We start from the raw sequence: 22,822 nt of genomic DNA, 5'->3' as shown, positions 1-22,822 counted from the left end.
TTAGGTTTGCTCTTATTATTAATGTTTGCATACAGAAAAACGCCTTATTATTCCATTCAATGGGTGCCTATTTAGTGGTATTTTCTAAACTCTGCTCAATTATTCTTTTTATTGCTTTAGGGTATTCACACGTTAAATGAAACGTTTGGCATTTTGGGTGAATGACATGTTAGGTGATGTGCACGCAGCTCAAGAAAAAAAAAGATTCACTGACTTCTTCTTAGTCTTAAGAAGAGGTTTGGACTGATTTCTGTGTGATCGAAGGGCTGCTCAAAGAGAGGAAAGCATACTGCTCTTTTTCCAAAGTGTAGAAGGCCTGATTGCATAAGAGCACAGTACTTCAAGTTTCAAGGACAGCTGACCATACTTGGTAGGTTGCAAAAACAGACCTAATGTTACTAGCATGTCAAATGGAACCTATCTTTCAGTTTTCTTAATCAAAAATGTCCAGGAGTGAGTGAGCACCTGTCAACAGGGAGTCCTTATGCTGAATCTCTTTTAATACTCCTTGTGGAAGACGTTATATACAGTTTTGTTTGAAATAAGGGTTAAACCAGCTATTTTTAAAATACGATATGTTCAGGATCATGGCCCATCAGGTTTTGCATTTGATTCTTTTGCTTTTTCTTGTATGAGTGCTGAATTTCACTTCTACAGGACCATGTTTTGCTCATTTGCTTTCTAGAATGAAGGGAATTCAGAAATAACTGGAATGATTTCTGCAGTATGGAGCAGGTCTGTGTGATTCCAGCATGGTATTTTTAATGTGTCATTGAAAGTCAGTGTCCTCTGCAGTTTGTACTCCCAGAATCATGCTTTATAGGGACTAGAAGAAAAAAATATTCACAAGTAACTTTGCAGTGACTTAAATTTGCATTGAGTTTTCAGTGGAGGATACATTCCACTTGCACATTAAATTAGGCTTGTTAGGGTGATTTAAACTAAAAATAAAAGAGAAAGCCATCCATTATAGGAGTCAATCTGATGCTAATTTGTATCTGCCTTGTTTCTGGCTTCCCCTGCTCTATGTTTCTACAAATACTCATACAACTACATACTGATCCAATGCAGAGAACTGATTTAAGAGGAAAATGATGTGTTTGCAGTTAGTTCCCCGAGTTGCACAAGTACCACTACTAGCACAAGGAAGGAGGCAGAATTGTGGCACCTTGGATTTAGATTGGCTTAAATGCTGGGAAATGGTAGCAATGTCTACCTCTTAATTGCCATTAGTAGCTGCGATCACATTCTCTGAGCCATGTGGCTCAGGTGGTCGAGTGCCCATTGCCTTTGGGACAAACCTTGTGTGAACCTGTCCCTGCTTGGGCTGGAGAGTCTCTCTTTACAGTGCCAATTTTTTCTCTCCAAGATATGTGTGTGTGGTGTTATCAAGAACATGCAAGAAATACATGCTCAATCTGACATAATGTAGTCCAAGACCCCAGAGAGAGGCTAGAAAAGGGCTAAAATGGAAGATACATTCTTGTAAGAGCTTGTTCCCATCTGTGCTTTTTATGGCATAATTTATATTCTGATATTTCTTCCCATGACAACATCTGGGCAAGAAACTGAAAATGGCATGAGTGCAAGATGGTTTTTTGTTAAGTGAGAAATGATGCGTGCTTCCTCCTTTCTCCTTAGCCTTTATTTGAAATATTTCTGGATGGCTCAGTTTTGAGCACTGTCGCTTTGTATTCAGCTCAGCTTGCCACAGTTTGCCCTGAAAGCTCCATAATTATATTATTCAGGAGTAAGAAAATGCATGAACTAGTCAGTTCACATCTTGGTTTCTGGAAACTACATACTGCCCTTGGTTTGCTCTTGAAGTCTGAAGACTAAGTCACAACTGTTACCATAAAACTCTGATGACCCCTGAAATGCATGGTCTGGAGACAATGTATCAGGTAATGAATCATAATGAATCATTTAAAAATATACACCAGCAGCAAGGCAGGTAAACCTGTAAGCCTACAAAGTCTGATTTTCTTTAAAGGAAAAAAAAGAACCGATGACTAGTTACTTAAAGATGCAACGCTGTCTTTCCTTTACCTTGTATTTTGTGCACAGATTGATTTTCCATTTGACTTAAGGTATAACGGTGCAGTGGAAGACATGAGGCAGAAGAGAGCAACTAAATTTACACTATGTGTCAGTACTTTTTATATGTTTATGAATGTGCAAAATGAGTAAGGATAGTCTTAGTTCTATTTCTAGTTGGCATTATATAAATTTGAACTGAAAAAATGTTCACTTCCTTTTCCTGTCTCATTTAGATGTAGTGTTGTACCAATGGGGGATGATATTTCTGTTACTGTAGGGAAATGTGAAAATTAGATGGAGGATATTTTGGGGAATAATTCCTTCATATTACCATGATTCAGAGATGCTTGGTCTGGGAAAACAGCAGAGGAACAATTTGAACAGAGGAACGTAGTATACTTTGAAATATTTCATCGCAGCATTTCTACATCATTTGAATTGTCTCTTTGTGGGCTTCTTATTTGGCAGTGGTGATTGTCAGGGAGCCTACAGATACACAAAGGCTCAGACTGACTGGAGACAGCGAGGGGGATGTTAGATCACCTCTTCCTCAGGGCTGACTAGCAGAAGGCAGGCGCTGAAGCAGCAGAGAGGAACTGTGTCCACTAAGTATTTCACATTTGAAGTGGAAGGGGAGGCTGTGGCTTAGGTAGAATGAGTATCCATGATCTGACAACTCTTATGGATTTTTCTGAATTTTGCAGTATTTGAAGCCCCACATTCTGGAAATACATAATCATGATTTTTAAGGCCTTATGCTTCTGAAGAGGACACTGAGAAAATGACTCACTGAATCTTAAGGCCCTGAAGACTAACACATAAGTAATATTGTATATCTATAACTATGTAACTTTTTATTACTCCTGTTTTGCTTTGTATTTAAACAATATCATGATTCTTTGAGACCTGACTTCTAGAAGTTCAAAGCTTACTAATTTATGAAAGTCAAGTGCTGCTGGTCTTTGCCCTGCTCATGAAGAGGAGGTCACCTCTACACTGGGATATACCACATACAGTGTTTCAATCCTTGATACAAGGAGTGTGGCTCAACTAATTTGTACCAGCTGTTGAACTGGATCTTTACTGGTGCTTGATGCCTCTGCTAGGTTTGTGTCAAGGGTAAAATACTTGCATTTCAGAACCAGAAAACAGGCTTCACGTCAAATGAAATTTCTCAAAGCTGGTAATTTCCAGTAAGTATTGGGGATATTTGGGAGATTGTAAAGGAAATAATTTGAAGAAAGGTTGCAAAACAGGCCAGTATGCAGACGTAGGAGGGAGTCTGAGGTCTGTCACAAGGAAAGTTATCCTGGCTGTGAAGGCTCGATATGGTGATGTCTCCTGGCAACTGGTCCCTTCAGCTCCCCAGGGAATCTCTGCCTGTGACAGCCTGGCACTACTCCTTGCTGTGTGGAAAACAAACGCCACTATTCCTGCCTACTAGCCACGAGCAAACACCTCCACAGCAATCCACGGTGTGAATGCCCTGCCATTTCATATTCCTGCATAATCCCTCTGACAACGAAATCTATTAAAAATTCATTTTCATCCAGGCAAATCGAACTCCCTGAAATCAATTGAGCTTTGTTCTCTGAAGGCAGCTTGTTCTAGTGCACATGTAATCAAATCCTGAGGTGGCCTTGCATGCATTTTTACAAGCACTGAGATAGACTTCATGTTTCAATTATTCTTTTTGATGTGCATTTTTGAAAGAAATTAGAATATTATGCTCAAGTAAACCAACAGTTTTAGATTTTTAGGAAGGAGCTTCAAGTGAGCAAATTTCCTCCCTTTTCTCAGCTAGTCCCAACTATACGAGTACATACAAATATCTCTCTCTGCCATGCAGCATAAAAATAGGTAAGGGGGTTACCTGTGAACCCAGTCTAAATTTCACCTCTATCCATTTGCCTATTGTTTTCCAATAGCTGGCTCTCGGCAGCAGTAGATTGTGTAGGCATTTTGAACTGCTCTTCCGAAGTCTTTAGGAACATCTAAGTCAGTTGACTGATTAAGTAAATGGATTTTGGAAGTATGTAGACTGGCTGAGTATACTTTGCAATTAATGAAAAGCTACTCTAATTCTGCCTGAAAAGAAAACAGAAGAGCATGGGTGTTGGGCACACATGCTCAGTGGCATTCATGCCAGTAGAGGGCTGCCGGCATACGCTGCATCGAGGGGATCAAAAGGCAGGGAGCATGCAGGCTCCTTTTTGCTCGTCTTTTTAGCATAGTATTAGCATCTTTACATTTGCAATGCCTGTTTTTTCTTCTCAAGCTGGCTCTCAAAACCAAAGTGAAATAGTGAAGGCATCTGAGATTCACTTCCCAGCTGATCAACAGAGATAGCCAACACAGATCTGCACAAGGCCTGGAAGATCAAATGTTTCATGCACTGAGCCTGCCTGTTTCCAGCAAGTCTTATTTAGAGGAACTGTACCTCTGCATCATTTCCAAGCCTTTGCAACAGCAGTAGGGGTGCTAATAGCAGTGACAGTCGTGATTCATTTATCTCTCCTTTTTGTTTGTACTCATAAGATGATAGTCAGCTTCTTATTTACAGGTAGTCCAGTTTCCATTAGACATCAGGGATCAAAGTAGCCACTAGATACCTGCCAAAACCACTGAGCTCCACTTGGAGGTTCTTTAAGAGCTCTGTCTGGGCCACCGTTTTTTTTGTTTGCGTGTTTATATAGCAGTGAATCATACTGAAAAGAATCAATACCAGAAACATCTTTGTTTGCATGTATTTCCTGTTTATGGCCTTCTTTTTACGACCAGAAATGCTAGAAATATTTTATGCAGAGGCAAACCAGAAGGTTAATATTATGCGGTGAATTTCACAAAGATGTGAAGATAAAAAATTGTGGCTTTTATTTTTTAATGTCCTAATGATGTATGCAGAGAGATGTGTAAGAGATACATAGTCATGTTTACAACTGGAAAACTGTTTTGAGTGTGTGTGCCTGTGTGTTTTACAAATATTTACTCTTATTTAGGTATCAACATATAATGGTGAATCTTCCCTCATGATTTCTTGCATCATAATTCCAGGATAACATTCTGGATAAATGTTAAAATAAATAATCTTGCTAGAACTTGCTCAGAACTATTGGACCAGATTCATCCCAGGTGTAATTTAAGTGACTTAGATCTAAACCACAGCTCAGTGTTACATTTGGGAGAGCCATTACTGCTGCATGCACTAATGTCAAAACAAGACCGTTTTACAATATCTTGTCCCTAGAGAAAACCTTACTGAACTCACAATAGTCCTGTTTGCTTCACCCTGTAGCATACTTATGCATGGCCACCTGTACTTCCATCTACAGTAACACTTTGTGTACCAATGTTTCCTGTTAGCGGCACACTACAAGGAACTGTTCTTGTCACTGTGCCATATTAAAATGGTGATTCATGGTTAAAGAAATCAGTCCAAATGAAGGCCCTTGGTTTTGGTTTGTCTGATTTTTAAGTATATCACTTAAGGGATATAATTGTGTGGCAGCACCCACAGTTGATACAATGACAATTCTGCCATAACTAGTAAAATAAGTTAATTTTTCTGCATGTAATGAGCTTTGATATTCAAGAAATGATTCGTGTCTAAGATCAAAAGGAAACATCTTCTGAAGCAGACAGTGTCCCATTTTTTCTCCAGGGCCTTAGACTTCTGTCATAATAGGCAACATCATTCCCTTTGGTTTCTCTGAACCTGGAATTTTATTTTTTATTTTGTGAGGCAGTGACATGGTGAGAATTCAAGTGAAATCTTTGTTGATTCTGAGACTGGTATTACACAAGGTACTGCGGGGATATATTGCAGGTCCCTTACTGTTTTCTGTTTATGAACAACCTACCCCAAGGTGCTAATTAGCTAGAAGAATTGCATATACACAGAGTACTGTTTTGTTCCTCCATAAAAATACATTTGTAGTTGAGGTGAATGTAACTGCTTGGCTTAATTGTGAGCATCCTGGATTTCTGAAATCGGCAAGGTAATAGCAAAAATTTGTAAGACTGGTATTTTTCTTCTAAAAACTAATTACAAATATTTGGTTAATTCTTAATAACACCCATCCTCATTAGTGATTTGTTAGGTGCAATAAACTCATTTAAATATTTTTATTTATTTTCTACAAAGACTGGCCACACATTGCTTATGGTCAATAAGATCTGTCTTTCGTGGTTGGTACCTCTGTTTTATGATTGTAATCAGCTATTTTCTTGGCCTATGTACTGTGTAGGCTGGAAGAAATTCTTTTGTGCATCTTACTTTGACATACGGATATGATTTGTGCCATGACAGGTGTTTCTTTTCTAATTTGAACATCCTTGAGTTCAAGGATGCCTGAACAAGGGACAAGGGGCAAAGCATGGCTGCCTGTAATCTGTTGCTTCTGAGACTAGGCAATGCAAATGCCACTGATTTTAAATTTTCTTTGGGGCATTTTATTTTTCTCAGAGGAAGAAGGTTCAGATCAGACTTCTTAGCCAGATAAAGTCTTGAGGATACTTGTGAGTACTAAATAATAATGATACAAAAGTTTTAAATTGAACACTGTGCTTCAGAAGTGGCTGCAATAGGAGGAATCAGCATGATCTCTATGGGTTTATGTAGCAAAAATGAACACCAATTACAGTGCATTTTTTCCACTGGGACTTAGCCCATCATTTTGTCTAATTATGGTATGAATCCCACAATGGAGAAAACCCTTCTTCTGTAAAAAACTAATCCCCTCGAGAAATGCTAAAAATCTTAAAGAACTCTAATTATAATACATTTCTCAATAGATAAAGAGAGCCAGAGTAAGCCTGTGCCAGCCATGTACCACAAAAAAAAACCAAAACAAAAAAACCCAAAAGAAAAAAAGAAGGGCTACCCTGGGAGACAAAGACGGAATGTGTAGTAGTTTGTATAAACTCCTTCATCTAGGGATGAAAACATCCTTCATCTAGGCTTGTACTAAGTATAAGGACTGATCTATGCCTAAAAGTGTTACTGTCAATTGAGAGTTCGATAGATTTATTGACATATACTCAAGGAATAATGTTGGACTAGAGAGACTTGGGAAGAAAATTGCTGAAAACAAATTCTACTGTATTTTGAAGAAGTTCTGAGACACTCCAAATTAGCATGGGTACTCAGACTACTCAGGCATGCAGTTAGCTTCGAGTATTGTGCTTTCTGTCACCAGGCATGTTATATCATGAAATGGGTTGCCTGTGATTGAAAAGGGAAAAGCCTCTGACTTTCTCACTCCCAGTCCTATTCTTCAGCCCAAGTTCCAACATCAGTTTGATTGAATTTCTGCAAACCTGAGATAATTCATTAAGCTACAAAGCTCTGCTGAGGGTTGCTCAAAAGACTACTGAATGGCAAAAAAGTCAGCAGAGAGAAGAGCTGCAAGGTTTCTTCAGCACAATAGAGGATGATTGTAGATGAAAGTGACAAAGAATAGGCTACAGTCACTCAGGGATGAGATAACCACACGTCCACATATCACTAGGCATTAGTTTACTTTGCCTAATGTTTTATTATGAGTTTTAAACCTGCAATATTAAATAAAGAGGCAGTGTTTAACGTTGAAATTGCCTAAAACATGCCTTCCCAGCTATCTGATGAAATTGAGTCCAAACTCTTATTTTCATTTAATGGGATGGTCTCACATATTTTATAACACTGAATGAACGATCTTTCCGACTCACAAGAAAGAATAAACAGCCATCCCGAGAGGACGACTGCATGTTGCATTTATTTACAGATTGGTTTACTAAGAAAAACAAAAACAAATGATGATTACTGCTGAAAGATGATACTTTGGAAAGTGAAGACCTGGTATAGCTGGATCTAATCACCTGAGAGAAAGACAACATCTCTCACTGCTTCCTGGCCATGGAGATGTTTGTTTGTCGTGTTTGTCTTTCCTTAAAGGAAACAATTGAGAGAATTTATGCACCCACAAAGACAAAATCTCCAGAAAACAGACAAAACCTAGCAACTCACAGGTTTTCCTGCCTCTGTAATGCTGATGTCAAACCATGTGATAACAGTCCAGGGAAAGCTGGTTGGCTTCTCCTCATTTTACCTTTAAGTTACATTCAAAGAGAATGTAAATTTAAGAATGTTAAGATATTATTTAGATAATTTATTGCAATCAGTCTCCTGTATTCTTTCTTAAGTGGTTGACACAGTGATATGCAAAAGTAAATAGAAGGAGAAGCACATGGAACATGCACAGAGACAAACTAGGTACAGCTCAGCTGCATTTGCTGTACCTGACCTCAGTGTTGTTGAAAGGACTTTTTCAAAGCAGGTTATACTTATTAAAAATAGTCTCATAGTCTGTCTGCATTCCAAAGTCTTTGACTGAATGTGCAGCATTGACTCTTTCATTTAGTTTGGTTATTGCTGGTTTCTCACAGTCTGCTGTGAGAGAAGTCACATTGCTCTAAAGTAAGGAATAAGAAATGACAGCCTGAGCAATCACACCATCCATTCCCATCTGATCTGAGTCTGTTTTATCCAAGTAGAGGAGAAATATGAAGGTTTGTGCAGTTAATTGTGGTGAATGGTATGTCAAGTGCTGTTAAAAAATCAGCTCTAGCAGTAAGAGAGCAATTGATTCTGCCAATGTCTCTGCCTCTGAGACTGACGCAGCAGCATTTGATTTCTTTGAGAAGGTAATCGTTCTGTGAGTGATGCTAGCATCTGTGAGTGATGATAGCATAAGCTTCACATAATTAAATGGGTTACTGACATTGTCATTCATTGCATGTGACAGTTCTAGCCCATAGACAACACCTTTCTTCCAATCTAAGTTCCTTAGAAACAACAACATCATATTTTAATGCCATTTTGCCAATGTGAGCTATTGTGATTTTAGCTTGGCATGAAGCTAAAGTGCTGTATGGTACCTCCTGCTGATGGAGTTGCTAATCCCTTCTGACCATTACTGTATTCCATACAAGATTAGTCCCCTACTTTATTGACCTCTTTGACCAATCTGTTATAAAGGAAGCACGTTACAGCTTGTCATAGCCTGAATTCCAACTTAGTGAGCCTTTTCTTGAAACTGTTCAATTTATGGTGAGCTGTTATTTGTTATTGTAGAAAAAAACCCAAACCTTCAATAACCAGTTCTTGTTAAGGTGTTGAGTTTTGAGCTTTATTAATTGAATTGGTTACTTCTTCATTTCCTCTCTCCCATAGGATATTTACTGTTGTGGGCAAGCATCCACCTGTTTTGGAATTCAAAATTAAGCATGCACTGAGAAAGCTCTGATTTGTTCCTCCTGTAGGTCCTGCTTTTCTGTACCGTTTTGTCTGATGTGCAACTGGTCTCCAGATTTGTCTTTTTACTTTGTATGAACATGCCTAGCACTCTGCTGTGATTCATTCCTGATTTACTGTGTGTCTCTTCTGCCTGCTCTTGGATTCAGAGCTGGATCATGGGTAAAGCATACAGTAGGAGAAAGCTACAGTCACACATCTACCCACAACAGACCTTCCTTTGCCTTGCATGCTTGTTGTATGGATTACTATTCTCTGTGTCATGGATACTTGGTGCCTGCATAAACTGGACACTCTGACCTACAGTTTTAATTGTAAGTATCTTGCTCTGTCCCCTGCTCTTGAGTTGTGAGTAATTCCTGTGATCTCAGGTTTCCTCAGTAGGAGAGAAAAAGAGGCAATGATGCTGAACTAATCAGTATTCATAAAATGTAAAGGCTTATTTGAGCCTTTAAGTGGCAGGCGTGATACCAAATTTAAAGTTGTTGTCTACCACCAGCATTATGTCTGAACTGTGACCTCCTCATGGATATGGAAGGCAGCTTTTCAGAGAAAGGCCTTAAAGATGTCATCTGGTCCATCCCAGTACCTCAAAGCATGATAAGCTCTTCCTAATCTCTTTGTTATTGCTGTTGTCCAGTGAAGACACTGAATTCCCATTAAAGCAGTATCCATTTGGAGATGTTTTAAGAATTCTAAGCCAGGCAATGTTCATCATAAAAGTTTAAATAGAACAAAATCTCACACAGGCTAAGTATAACTCAGTCTGTCAGCATATCTTTCCCAAATTGCTTTGCAGCAAGTTATTATTCAGCCTCATGCCAGCTAAGCTGGTGATGAACAGTCTGAGTGTGGAGGTAAGCCGGACAGTGAGGCAATGGTGTGTTTGGTAGTGAATTGATGGATAGGTACAAGCAAAAGTCAAAAAAGGAAAAGCAGCCTCAGCATCCTGATCCCAGTGGTTTCTTCTTCCCAAGTAGCTTGCAGATGTGTGTATGGAGAATGTTGTCGTGCTGTAGTTATCTGTTAGCTGTCCCTTTCAGTGTTGGTTATGCTCTATAACAATAAACAGCTTTGAAATTCAGGGTGTGACATAGCACATTAGCCAAAAATAAGTGTGTTCAGAATGCTTGTCTTGTTTCCTCTGTTTTGTTGGATGCACTCAACAACAAGAAGTCACACTTCTTCCCCACTAGGTGCCAACATGAAGTAAATGCAAAACGGTGTGGTATTATCACCTGGACTCCACATGCTGACAGAGTCAGTGCCGAAAGGGCTGTAGAAGGGCTTTTTCAAGCTGTGGAAGCATGAAAAATTTGTGAACAACAGCAAACCCACATCTGTTTGATTCTGTAGTGACAAGCTGTAAGATTTGCCAATGAGCGTATTGCAGCAACTTCACACAGGCCCAGATGTGAGCTTCCTGGGGCATTATGTGCTGCTAGTCATGCCACAGCTATTTGGACAGGTTCCTAGTAACCTAAGGATTATGGAATAATATTATAAAAGATGCTGCATATTAACTGCTATGAACATCAGTTAGTTTGAATTAAGATTGCTAAGGCATAAGGAGTAAAGGGGAGATCTTCCTAGTAAATTTTGCTTCAGCAGGTGGCATCCAGGTTTGTGTCTTTCAAGCTAATAATACAGGGTACGTAGCCTTAAAAAAATCCACCTTCAGCTGCTCTGTGCACCACAGCACTGGAAACACCCACTTGTGAGTTCTCGGCCAAAGACAGGATTCCGATATGTTTAAAGGAAATAGGAAGAATAGTAGGAAGGTGCTGGGGGATGCCAAAGCCTGTAATACACTCAAATTCAGGTCATGGTTTTGTGTTGTCCTGTAAAGAGTGCCCCAGTTCAGCACCTTGCCACGCAGTTCAAAGGGTAGCCCAAGACAAGTTTCCCTCTGAATCTTCCCTGCATTTGAAAGAAGAGCTTGTCTACCTGATGTTTGCTCACAGATAGGTGCTGCTTCCTCCTCCAGTATTGCTGGTAGGTATGTGTTTTTTCATAAAACTACATGAATAAACATCATCCAGTGGCTATTGTGGTGCAAGTGTTTCAGGACTTGAAGAGGAACTAGCTTCAGGACAACAGCCCAGATTAAATGTTAAATTTATTGCTTGCAGAGAACAGATTTCAAGTACCAAAGAATGTCGCTGAGCTCTCATTTGACTTGCAGGTGCCTGTTGTTGTATCTTAATCGGTTGCTATTAAATGGGACTGTAAGAGTAGGACTATGACCATGAAGACAGAATTAATGCAGAGAGTCAGTTTAGGAAGTCTATGGCTATTAGCTTGATCAAATTATACTTTGAAAATGGGTTAATCAATCTAGAGGAGAAGGAAGGGAGGGAAAGGTCTTCTGAATTATTTATCATTTGTTTCCCAGTTGACAAGTTTACACAGACATGAATTTAAGGTGGGAGTACAGGGAGTGGGTTATTAATTACATATGAATTGGACAGACCTTTCCCTCTTGTATCCAGATCTGCTTTCACAACTTAGCATTGCCTAGAGCTGGACAACTTCTTTTTGCCTTCAGCTGAAGAAATCCTAGAGTACCCCTGAAAAATCCAATACATCAAAATTCAAGTTCGGTTTAGGATTATTTTTCACACATAACATCAACTGCCCTAGATTAATGTTTAACTGTTCTCTCTTATGAAAGGACTGAGAGGAAATTTTCATATACTGCATTCTAGAGAGCAAGTGTGCAAGGAACAAACTTATCACGGTGATTTTTCAGGCTTTGTTTTGATGTCTGTGCCCACAGAATGAACATCAGCAATTGAAGACTGCTCTTATTTGTGCTGGAACTTCATGACCTTCTGTAAAAGCCTAAGGATTAAGATCTCAGAGAGCTTTATGGGATTAGGCTTTTGGTAGATGGAATATATAACATGCAGTTCCTCTTTGTGAACAAATGTGAAATCTGTATCAGGAACTGTAACTGAAAATATCATCTTTACTAATCCTCAAGGATGTAGTCTTAAATCTTCTCTTGTAACTTTAGCATTTGTTTATAGAATTATGTATTTGGATACTTTTTATTTGACATTCTGTGTAGTCTTTTTTAAGCCCACTGCATCTACCAAGCAGATTTCACCATCTCTAGGTTTATTTTTCTATCAAAATGGCAACAACTAAGTTAACAGCTCATGTACCAAGAAAATACCATTTGGGATTTTTTCCCTTTTCAGATATATCTGCATCTGAATTTTTAGTCATGCATGTCATTGTAAGACTGCACGTTTTTTGCAGGTACCTGAATAAACAGAACTGTGAACAAGCTTTCTGTACATACCAGAATTAAGCTGAAGTATAGACACACCACAAAGATATGTCGTATTTGAAAAAAAATACAACCATTCCAACAATCTTGCCTAATTTGCTACCTAATCTGTAGCAAATAAGTTGACTTGTGGCATTTACTATTATCAGCGGGTAAGTAGCAGGAGGAGTTGTCTGCATCTCTCCTAATCTGCGAAACTGCTTTAAAGCCACAGCTGTCTATCTGTCTGCACTAGGATGTTACCTCATAAGTAGTTACCACGTTAGTAACTGGAGGGTAAGGACATTATTTCCTAGAGAAGACAAGGCATACAAGAAATTTTTCATTAATGCTGACAGTTAAATGGATGTGTGACATCACATATTTTTTTTCTTTCAAACATGTTCTATTTCTTTTTCAAGTAAAATCAAAAAAGGTCCTTTGGGGAGCTCAAGGTTGATCCTCTGCTGAGTTAATGCTATTTGCAAAATTATGTTCTTCTCTGCAGTCCTGTGAGGATATGTAAATATACATTTATGTTTATATATTCTGACACAAAGAAGGAACACATTCTACATATGAACCCTTTCTGCTCAATACTTAAGGGTTTGTTAATGCAGAAAATTCATGGATGTGAATGGAAATCATGTGGATGAGATTACCCAAGCATAAATCCTGTAGAATATATATGGTTTGGTGAGTTACACCACACTCAGGTCCTGACACTTCCTAGACTAAATACCCTGGGGAATTGGGAGCAATGGTGGTTTTCTGATGGCTGTAGGCTTACTCTGACCTCACAGTCCCACCCACAAGGAATGGCAACATGTAGTCGTTTTGCTGCTCTTTCAGAACAACAGGTGGCTGTCTTCCCCTGCAGGTAGGGAATGGAGGAGGTGATGAATTCACTAAATAGTCATATTTATTTCCAGTGTTTAAGATGGGAGTAAAGATGGTAACAAACTGTCCTGGTTCAAGTCGTCCTTACACAGACTGGTATGGGGTCTCCTTACACAGATGCCTCCTGAGGCCAACAATTAATTTGAAATGAGTGGCACCACTTGAGCCTATTTCACATCCATACGTGGAAGTAGTACAGAGCAGTCAGTGACTCACCATTGATAGTAGCGTGTCTCTTTATTTTTGTAAAAAAACCCAATTTTCTGTAGCAGACGGACAAGTGGGAAGGGAACAGACTGCTGGAGGAGAAGGGAGTGGATGCGACACCTGCAGTTTTCCAAGATCCATCAAATCCATGCAAAAGTTCCAATAACCACTCTTTATAGCCAAAGAATACCCAAGTCCACTAAAGCCCGCTCAGCAAACACAGGTCAATGCATCCAAACAGTCTCTTTTCTCAAAGCCATCAGGTCTTGGACATTACAAATGAGACTGAAAAAGGGGAAAAGGTATTCTTCTGTTTCTCAATGAGAAAGGCTTTAAAACTTGCTGGCATTGTACAGACAGGTGAGGTATTTAATTACCTCTGGGACTGTATATGTATCAAGTGGGACAGATACTTTGCGTGAAACGAAGCTTTAGAAAGGAAAACTTGCTATTTTTGTGTTAGATGATAAGGCTGCTTTCCTTAGCAGTATTATATAGAAATACAGAGTCTGCTCAAAGTTATAACGTGATATAATGTAATGATATATGAAGTGATTGCTCTTATTTACAGTATATTTACTGAATAAGTTTTAAAGGGTTGTGAGACTCTTCTGAATTAACACACTTTAGTATGAAGGAAAGAAACAGAGTCTTGACGCCTGCCTCTGGCGGGCTTTTCAGATGAGATCAGAGCAATAAGAATTTGGATCCTAACCCAGATGACACTGTCTTTTTCCATTAGTAGGTTTGATATTTTATGTCAATATTTGAATCTTTCCTGCAGCTTCTTGGAAATAAGGCTTTTTCACAGATAGTCGTGCTGTAAGGCTAATGTGGTTTAGTTGCTGATTTAGTATGTTAGAACATTTACAGTCTAAGTTGTAGCTTTCAAATGGCACATCAAGAAAATTGGGAGGGCTAGTCTGCCTCATGATGGCTGAATGAATGACACACACCAAGCCAACTTGATCTGAATAGATTTTTGTTAAATTTAAATGTCGTTGATGAACTCAGTAGCCGTCTGTCCTAGCTGGACTGATGTCCAAATCATCACACAGAATTTGGGCTCTTGTGCAGTACTGAGAGTAGCACTCCTTGAGGAGCTAACCTTTAGGTCAGGTGTGAAGCCACCATCCTGCCTGGTGATATCTGTGTCTTGTCCCCATGGCAGAACGCTTGAGGGCAACCTGCCTTCTGTCTTCTTTTTGAGATAAACACAGCCAAGCATGGCATGGGGAGATATTGCTGAGAGTGCATTGTTTGCTGTATTCCCTAACACAGTCACTGTGCTATTTTATAGGTTAAACCTGCTTATGTGGGTGTTAGTGGAGTATAAAGGGTGTTATTCAATATAAGGAAGAAGTTTTTAAATGGCTTTGTACTAAATACATGAGTAAGAAAAACACTAGTCCTGCCCATGGACCAACTGTATCCAGTATGGACATTACTTATCATTCTGCTCCCCCACATACACAATCACCTGTAAAAGCCATATTCCTAGTCCAAACAGCTCACCCATATACAGACCTGTTGTTCACAAAGCATTTGAGAAACAGTTTCTTGTTACTATCACAAGTCCATGGAGTCAGTGTCTTCTCTAATTTTAGCACTGGTTTTGTGTGGGGAGTTTACACTTTCCAAGCCCTTGGAGAGAGAATTGGCAAATAAGTGTATATAAATGTGGAAAGCACCAGGGGATTTTATCACTAAACTAGAATTAGACTGTAATAAAGAAGGTAAGCTGGGTAAAATTCGTGCCCTTTAGAGATATAGGTGAAGCAATCTCGCTCAAGGTTTTTCTTGAGCCAGTGGCTCTGGCAGTGGCTCTCCCAGAAGTGATATGCCATATTTGATTCCACCTTTCCCATCCACAGAAGCAAAGTCAATCTCTATACATCGTTCATAGGTAGGAGGATTGGATCAGATTGTTGTTTCATAAATTTAAGTTCCAAATGATCCACCAGGGTATTTGGATTGAGTCCTATCTTTTAGTGCTCAGTGAGTTTACTTTCCATCTGCATGTTCCCTACTAGTCTATGTCCAGAGCTGTTCACACTATTCATTATTGCAATGCCAGGCCCTGGCATTTCTTCAGCTTTCTTTGGAGGAAAACAAATAAAAAAGCTTTGGAAGAACCGGTCTGTCTTTTGAGAAAGAAAACCCAACATGGATAAGAGAGGAAATGTTATTATGAATTTGAATCTCTTAGGAGAAGAATGTCCATTGACTCACAGACTTTATACTGCATTTTAGTTACTGAGTGATACTGGGAAGGCTGAAAGGCATGAATATGTTTATATTCAGCTCAGTTAATGTAATGGGGAATAAAAGAAGAGAGGTAGAGTGTATTTTAACATTTTTCCTCTCCTGCTGCTCATTTCCTGCTGATGCTTTCTTTTTATTTTAAACCTTTGTTAAATTTTATCTTTATTTTCTTTCCTCTTTTAAAAGTTCTGTCTTTGTGATATCTGGAATGCAACTATCCACTGTAGGGTTTTTAATGTCAGAAACTCATAGTTCCAGCAGGTGATGAAACATTTGTATACTTCTGAAATTCCATCGTGTAAATCTGCCATTCAAGTGGGAAAAAAGCAGTTTAAGGTTTTCCTTCTTGAATGGGAGAAATGCCTGAGAATTTCCAAACCACTGATAATTTCTGTATGTATCCTGTTGGCTCTTTCCACTTAAGCCAGTTTACTTTGTTGATTCAACTCTTTTTATAAGCAAGGAATTTAAGGGCAGAGAGATAGGTCAGCAAATACGGGCTCCAGGACACATTCTGCTACGTGTCTCTCTGGGGTTTTTCCTGTCATTATTGTGGCTTTTACCATTTTCTGCAAGGGCTTTTAAAGGGATATGAGTCTTTCCTGATGGCAGTAGGTTTCTGTAACGTAAATTTTGTTGAGGGTGTTGCACACACATTGCCTGTAGTGTCAACAGCTAGTGGGTCCCAGTCAGTCTGAGTTGAGTGACACTCTCCATATGCTCTGTGCTGCTGTTGATGGTTGTGCAATAAGTTGTAGGGCTCAATAGGCAGGCAGACATTCTTTCCACCACCATTTGGCTGAACAAAACATGTTTCACAAGCACAGAGCCCTCTTTGCTTTGGGGCCTCTAAGTGGTAGGAATCCTGCTGTGCATTTCCACATCTGTGAACTGCTGGACATTCTCAGTGCTCTCTGGAGATGTGGTGATTGGGGAAATAACATGCTTCAGGCGCAAGAGCATGGAGAAAAGCAATATGAGAAGGATAGCCAGTAGCGTTAGAAACAATCCCACGTACACGTAGAGGCTGGAATATTTATCTGCTGTTGTGTCTACTTCTGTAGCCAGAGTTGGAAAGTGGACGCGGCCAGTCAGGTTTCCACGGAATTTGAAATAAATCTCAGTCATTGCTCTCTGTCAGCTTTGGTCCATTTTGCTTATTTACCCTCAGATTTCCTGTCTTCCCTCACCAAACTTACAGAGGAGGTCAAGAGACAAAACTTAGGACAGATGGCACAATGGCTTCAGCAAGAAATGCGCCATCCTCTTGGTCTCAAGACTGCTGGTTCACATATTCAAGCAGACTGCATGAGACAGGCCTTTGCAAATCATTTTGCAAGTTGCTATTAGAATGACAACAAGCATTAGAGACTTGTGTTTTACATTGCCATCTGGCTTTCATTTTGTCCTGAAAATGCTTTGGTCCTTCTTTTGGTAGGTCATCTCCTTTGGTACGTGAAAAGCTTTGGTCCTTCTCTCAAACTGAGCTGCAAAGGTTTGCACAGCTTTGGTCTCTGCAAGTGCTGTTTTCCAAACAAACTGAGTCAGCTTTCTGCCAGCTTCTCCCACAGCAGGTGATTTATCCTTGTATGAGCTGGGGAAGGTTGTTTTCTGTTTTGTCAGACTGCTGGGGGAATCTCTTCTCTCCTAATCCAGGGCTATTGATACTTGCTTAAGGAGTATGGAGTTTTGAGTTTCTCATTAGGAACAGTCAAAAAATTGGCTTTCTAAAAGGAAAAAAATGAGAGAAGGAGAGAGAGAGAAATGAAACCAGGTACCAAAATAGCCTAGCCTATATGAGGTATCTTTAGAACAAATAGATAAGAAAACCCTTGTCACACTCCTATGAGACACCTTGATAGAGAAAGACCATGCAAATCCAATGTTAAGGTCTCCTCTGTTAACACTCACTACTTACTTCTGGGTAAGAGAAGGACCCACGGTCTATGGAATTAGATGTCACAGAGGAAGGGAAGATATGAATCTAGGCAGCATCTTCCACCATGTGTGTCTCATTTATTGTTTATCAGGGCCCTCTGTTTCTGAGGCAGGATGCACCTGGCAGGCATCCAGAGCCCTACTTGTCCCACTGGGGCAACTCTGCCACAGGATATGGCACTTCACTCCCCTCCTGGGAGCAGAACTTACTAGAAATAGGGGGTATCTTAAGGTTTTAGCATTTTCAATTCTTCCAACTGGAAACAGAAAATGTAAATGACAAAAATTCACTGTAAATGGTGCATCCAAAACCATCATTTTCTGCTTTGATAAGACCAGAATTTTGTTTTTAGCATTGAAACAAAGTGATGTAGTCATTTATAATGTTCACTACATATACACCTACATGAGATGTGAATAGTTACATTAATATGGTAATATACTATGGCAGTCAGATTAAAATGAAACATTAGGTCAAAATGATAAAAACTCTGATGCTTTTAGATAAAGATTTCACCTAAAAGACATATTACTGCAAAACATTTTGACAGTCATGGGCCTTCAGTTTGTAAAACGTAGCTGTTCTATTGACAATCTTTGGTTATGTTCTCCCCGTGCACCAGTGGAAACAACACCTTGCTGTTCTTCAGAGAGAGGTGGTTGAAATCTGGAGGCCTGAGTCGTCAAGGGGCTGATATTCAGGCTTTCATTACAAGCAAGACAGACATACTTTGGCTCACATGATGGGGAAACATCCAATGTGTGGCGTTTTTGGAGCAGGGACGCTGGGGATTGTCTACAATTACCTCCCAGCTCCTGCAAAACCTTCTTCAGTATCAAAGCATTTGAAATAACAGCAATCCAGTTTAGGAAATATTGGGCCATATCCTGCTTAGTAATAGGCTGGCTAAGCTGACCCAAATTGCTGACTGAAAAAATTGCCTGGGGATTTGACTTCTGCAGTCCCTGCATGGGTAATGTATTCTGTGCTGGGCTTTGTGTAGGAGGTTGTGGGCAAGCATGGTAGAAAAGGGCTGCTCAGTATTTTTCCAGGAGCCGACTCAATCCCTTTGGAGCCAGGTATTCTGGCAGCAGGGGTGCTGATGCAGAAGCATGGGACGTGAAAGGGGAGGTTCTGTTGCAGCCAGGCACTTTTGCTTTCGATTACAGGGCAATAACTCTGTGATTTTCACACTTCAAATGTATAAATGGAAATTCTTCCCCATGAAGAATATTTTTACGTTACACAGCAGGTGGGAAATAGAGGGTGTGACGGCTACTGTCCATATTAAACCTCAGTTTTTACAGTATGGTTTCTATGTTGATAATGAAGTGCAATCAGTCTGGAATCTCACACTTGTGTGAGTTAAAGCACAGAACAATGTCTTTGCCCATCTCATCTGCTATCTTACCGAGAGCAAAAGTCAGAGCTAGTTTCTCTCCATAAGGAGCAGAGAGCCTAATGGCTTTACATACTTCATAAAATTAGACTGCAGAATGCTAAGGACATTAGTCTGAAGTTCAATAATTAGCTACAAACCAAGACATTGAATTAACAAAGTTCAGCTGGGCATTTATTGATAAAAGGAGCAGATTAATAGTAAAAAGTATTAGCAATGGGGAGCTGGCACAGCTTGCTTTTTATTTTTAAGTCTCAACTATAGAACTGTCAGGAGCAACCAACTATTAAGACTATTGAAAGCTGTGAAATTAACTACATCTTTTCCAGAAATGAGGCAGAAATAATTCAGTAGCTCCAGGCAACCCCAAAGATTTCTGCTTTTCAATCTACCGATTATCTCATTGAGCACAGGTTTTTGGATATTTGCACACTCCCCTTTAAGGAATAGAAGCTTTAAGATTGTAGGGAAAATATGTGGTACACAAAGATTCTGAAAAAAATGTATAAAACAGGTCAGCATTATAACTTTGTATGACTCTGATTACAGGAGGCAAAACCTCACTTGTTACCCTGAGAAGCCCTCAAGTCCACGGACAGAGATAGTAAGCAGAAGTTTGTTATGGAGCAGAGCAGGATAACTAGAGTCCACATTCCCTATGATCTAAATTGTTAATCAAGGCTTAGTCGTCATTTTCTGTCTGGACAATACTCCCATTTCTGAGAGGTGCCAAGCACCATTAGTGTTCACTGATGCTCAGTGGGTACAGATTGATTCCAAGCAGACACTTCTTTTTTAATCAGTTTGTGATCGTTTCGCAGCAAGGATTTAAAAAAATCAAACACAACCTATTTCATTTAATAAAAATCAGTAATGAAAATAGAAGCCTCATACAAAACAACAGAAAGGTTTCTTCTCAGAGTGTGTCACTGAGGAAATTCATGAGCCAAAACTTCATGGGTACTGAAATTACCATCCTCCCACTGCACCTATGAGGGTTTGGGGAGCTTCAGGTTTGGGAGTTTTTGTGAAGCCTGCATGTCCCTAACTCTGCAGCTTTGTAGATCACAGAGGAGCAGAGAGAAAGAAAGATTGTCCCCAAAACAGTGCAGAGAGACAGTACAAATTGATCTTGCAGCTGCAGTAAATGTCTTATCTTGCCTTCTTGCTTCCTTTTACTCCCATATTTGGTTTAAGTGCCACTTGCCAGCAAGGCATCTCTGAAAGTCAAAGCAACTTTCCTGAGTTCCTTTTGCTTTTCCATCTGATATTAAAACTACTACAAAGAGGTAAGTGGGACAGAATAGAACAATTACTTGTGTGACTTCTCCAAGGCTGTTAATTTAAACTGAGCTGAACCAGCTGGCAAGCACAGAAAGGTTTGGTTTTGAACACACAGAGTACCAGGTGTATTCTGTCTAGGTGATCTTTAGAGAAAAAAATCAGCACTGAAGAAATGCAAACAAAGCATTAAAGTATCAATTCCGTCCATGGCTTGCATTTTCTCCAGGGAGGATCTGAGGGAGAGGAAAGGGGATATGTCTCTTCTTTCAGTGGCAGACAGTAATTTTTGGTCTCATGCTGAAGTGCAAGATAGTATGTCAGTGTCTCAGCTTTGGTAGTGCATAGGAAGAGAACAGAATAAAGCATAGTTACCTTTCAGAGCAGGCAGGGGTGTTGGGACTAGGCATTAGAGCAGCTGGTTCAGACCACAAGCTTGCTGGTGATTTATCTAGGAACATCTCCTCCCAGGTAACGGAATTTGTGCAGAAAAGATTTGCTGTCTTATTACTGGTGTCAGGATATTGTCTTTTCAGCAACAGACATGCCAAGTGTACTTTCTTCTCCTCTGCTCTTGGTTCTCTGCTCACATGGTTCGCTGACAGGGATGGCTCTTACTCCGGATCTTGAGATGCCAACTGACAGTCTGACTGAACAGCCCTGGTGATGCCCTTCCTTCACAGGCAGTAGGAGTAGGGGGCAAGGAGCTTCATGAGCTTCACTGCTTGGATGGAAACAGCCAGTCCCCTCCTTCAGCAGCGGTAGGCAACAGTTAGAGCAGAGAGGATCGGTAGTGCTCGATGCTGCTGCAGCTCGGCTGCAGGCAAGGAGGGAAGGGAGGGAGGCTGTGAGCTCAGCTCGCAGCAAAGTTTGTACAAGGTTTATCTTAACCCTTTCGTGCTTGCAAGTGGTAGGTAGACAAGACTGAGCTGCCTGCTAATTGTGGAGTAAGACATGAGCCAGGAGGACAGCTTATCAGTTTCTCTCTCTTAATTTCCTAGAAGATGCAAAGGTTTTTTGTTTTGTGGCTCTTGGAAAGGATTGCCTGGTGAGGGCTCCCAGCTAGGTTCCTGTCTGGAACCATGCACAAGTGTCATTTTTCAGCTGAGACCCTCAGGATTGTCCCCAAGTATTGCTCTTTGGCGTTGGAGCTTTTTATGTATTTTTGTCCCTGTGTTTACTGTTTGATGGTTTGGGAATTGCCATGTGGCCGGTTTAGTTTTACAGGTATTCTCTCCCTTGAGTAGTTTGAAACTCTGCATGAATAAGCATATCCCCAACTTTGCAGTATTGTGATCAAAAAAGATTGTCACCAATTTATGAATGCATGAAGCACAGATCTACCTACAGGATGTCACAGAAATGAGGCAGAAGGAGCCAAGGTTGAGGTGAGAACCATCGTGATCCCTCTGATAACCATGCATTTTAACCTCCATTTCTTAGCTCCCCCCAGCTGACAAAGTAAGGATGTTTTGTGACCCTGTTCCAGTTACAACACAAATTAGGTTAAACCAAATCACGATAATTTAATCACTATAATCACTATGAATCACTATAATTTTAGTTGTGTGCATGTTTCAGAAGGGTGATGGGGTCCAAGGTTGCCTCTGCTTTACACAGTGTGGCTGAGTCTGTTAGGGACAGATGTCAGTTTGGGATGCATTGCAGCAAGCCCCAAGGTTTCACCATTAGTGGAGCACAGCTGGAGGTGACCGGCACATAGGTGGAGTAGCTGCAGTTTGCATCTCTAAGCACTGAGCTATGTACAGCTGCATGCAGCTATATTTCACACCTTCATGTCCCTTGTGCCCCAGCAGGTGGGTTGGCTGGAGGCACCTCATGGGATGAACCTGACCCACAGGCCCACAGTGGCCAACTTGGCTTGTGGCAGTTCCCAGTGCCTACAGGTTGTCTTTCATGGCTTGTACCTGGGGCACTGAGAGCAAGGTTCCCCTCTCGAAAGTGAGTCCCACACAGAGGTTTGGGAGATACGAGTTCATTCTCTCTGAAGCTTTCTGTGTGACAAAATAGTGACATTTAATCTCAAAACTGTCTCCTCAGAATAGCTCTCCCTCTCTGGTCCCCCACGGCCACAGCCTGAGCAGAGGTGCCAAGGGGTAATGAAACCCAGAGCTGCACAACTCTTTCGTCCTCCTGGGGTGGAGGCTTGTATTATAAATCCATCTCTCTAAGGGCTTCAATCTCTGGAGCTCACAAGCA

At 40.3% G+C, this 22,822-nt stretch overlaps 1 protein-coding gene across 1 annotated transcript; it reads right to left on the bottom strand.

Annotated features, from left to right (window-relative positions):
* Positions 1-13,752: 13,752 nt before the first annotated feature.
* SERTM2 (serine rich and transmembrane domain containing 2) lies at positions 13,753-21,379 on the bottom strand. Its single transcript, XM_063347325.1, has 2 exons — positions 20,978-21,379; positions 13,753-17,710 (listed from the first exon to the last, which is right to left on the bottom strand). The coding sequence occupies exon 2, from the start codon at positions 17,109-17,111 to the stop codon at positions 16,833-16,835; it is 279 nt and encodes a 92-aa protein (XP_063203395.1). The 5' UTR covers positions 17,112-17,710; positions 20,978-21,379; the 3' UTR covers positions 13,753-16,832.
* Between the last annotated feature and the right edge of the window lie 1,443 nt (positions 21,380-22,822).

Source organism: Chroicocephalus ridibundus, chromosome 9, assembly GCF_963924245.1.
Source record: "Chroicocephalus ridibundus chromosome 9, bChrRid1.1, whole genome shotgun sequence".
NCBI classification, from domain to species: Eukaryota; Metazoa; Chordata; class Aves; order Charadriiformes; family Laridae; genus Chroicocephalus; species Chroicocephalus ridibundus.
Note: the sequence above shows the minus strand (reverse complement) of the source record. Positions and strands in the feature narration are given on the sequence as shown.

Bases quoted from the DNA above. Each gene is read 5' to 3' on its own strand.
- SERTM2 (XM_063347325.1), bottom strand. From the start codon at position 17,111: ATGACTGAGATTTATTTCAAATTCCGTGGAAACCTGACTGGCCGCGTC.